This window comes from Egretta garzetta, unplaced genomic scaffold (genome assembly GCF_000687185.1).
Source record: "Egretta garzetta isolate BGI_Z169 unplaced genomic scaffold, ASM68718v1 scaffold220, whole genome shotgun sequence".
Classification (NCBI taxonomy): Eukaryota; Metazoa; Chordata; class Aves; order Pelecaniformes; family Ardeidae; genus Egretta; species Egretta garzetta.
Window position 1 is genome coordinate 1,474,290 of NW_009258414.1, and position 1,206 is coordinate 1,475,495.

A 1,206-nucleotide genomic window follows, 5' to 3' on the forward strand; every position below is an offset into this window, starting at 1 on the left:
GTGGAGCCGCTGGACCCCAGTGTCCCTCCTGTGTGGGGGAGCATCCCAACCCAGCTCAGCGGGGTGGCGGGGACCCTGAGCTTGCTCCCATCTCTGCCTCTTGGTTTTAGGTGCACGAATCCCAGGGGTCGGACTCTTCCCCTGCAGCCAGTTCGGGGTATGAGTCCTCCACCCCTCCCGCGGTGGGCTCCGCCAGCAGTAAGGACTCCACTAAAACACCACCGGCCGCCCTTCAGAGTAACCCCGGCCACAACCCTGGACTGCCCCCCAATTTTAATGAGTGGTATGTGTGAAAGCAGCTGCTGCCCAGCCAGAGACTGGACCAAATGCGTTGGGAACATATTAAAATATGAGATGAAGTAGATGATCATGTTAAAATGAGCCAACTGCAGCTCGCTCCCACGGAAATGGAGTTTCCACACCGACGACCGCATAGGGCTACACCTAGTTAACTGCCAGGATCCAGAGGGGGGGGTCTTTTATTATTATATTATAATTATTACTATTTTTTGCAAGCCCAGACGCTGGACTAGCCATGTCCTTTTCTCAGGATTGGATTTCTTTTTTTTTGTTGTTGTCATTTTTTGCAGTCACAGTCGTTTGATTTTTTTTTTTCCCCCCTCCCTGCCCCAGTCCCTCTTCCTCCGATTCCCCACTTTTTTATTTTTAATTTGTTTTGGTTTTCCTTCTTTCGGTGGGATGTTGACATGAGGATGAAAATTCTCCTTCGCCTTAGTGGTGATTGTTTAAACTTACAGTCTTAAACCGTGCCAAAGTCCTGTTATGTCTTGAACTTTCCTCTCTAGCTCTCCTGCTGCTTCTTTCTCTGCTCTCCTCCTCTTTCTTCTTCTCTCTCTCCAAGCATTACACTTGTGAATGTATTCTCGTCTGATGGGGTCGGTCAGTATTTTTCAGGATGAGGATGTGGTGTTTATTCTACCCAGATTGTGACGTTTAGTATAACAGTTGCCTTTTTGTAATAACTTTTTTTGTAAATACATATCCATGATGCCATATTTATCGTTCGTAATTTAATTATTGATACAAAGTGCCGGGAACTGAAGAATATTTATGAGGGAGAAAAAATTGTTTTCTAACAAAAAAACAAACCAAACAACGACAAAAAAAAAAATCGAACTCTGTACAGCTTTTGGTTATAACTGCTTTAGCATTAAAAGTTTATTGTTTTGAAAAGAGCCGTTTCTG

At 44.8% G+C, this 1,206-nt stretch overlaps 1 protein-coding gene across 1 annotated transcript in view; it reads left to right on the forward strand.

Moving 5' to 3' along the window:
- ZIC3 (Zic family member 3) overlaps window positions 1-293 on the forward strand; it is a 141,773-nt gene extending 141,480 nt beyond the window's left edge. Inside the window, exon 4 of the mRNA XM_009642884.1 lies at window positions 111-293. Within this exon, the coding sequence (XP_009641179.1) occupies window positions 111-293 (183 nt within the window). The remainder of the gene's footprint in view (window positions 1-110) is intronic.
- The last annotated feature ends 913 nt before the right edge of the window (window positions 294-1,206 follow it).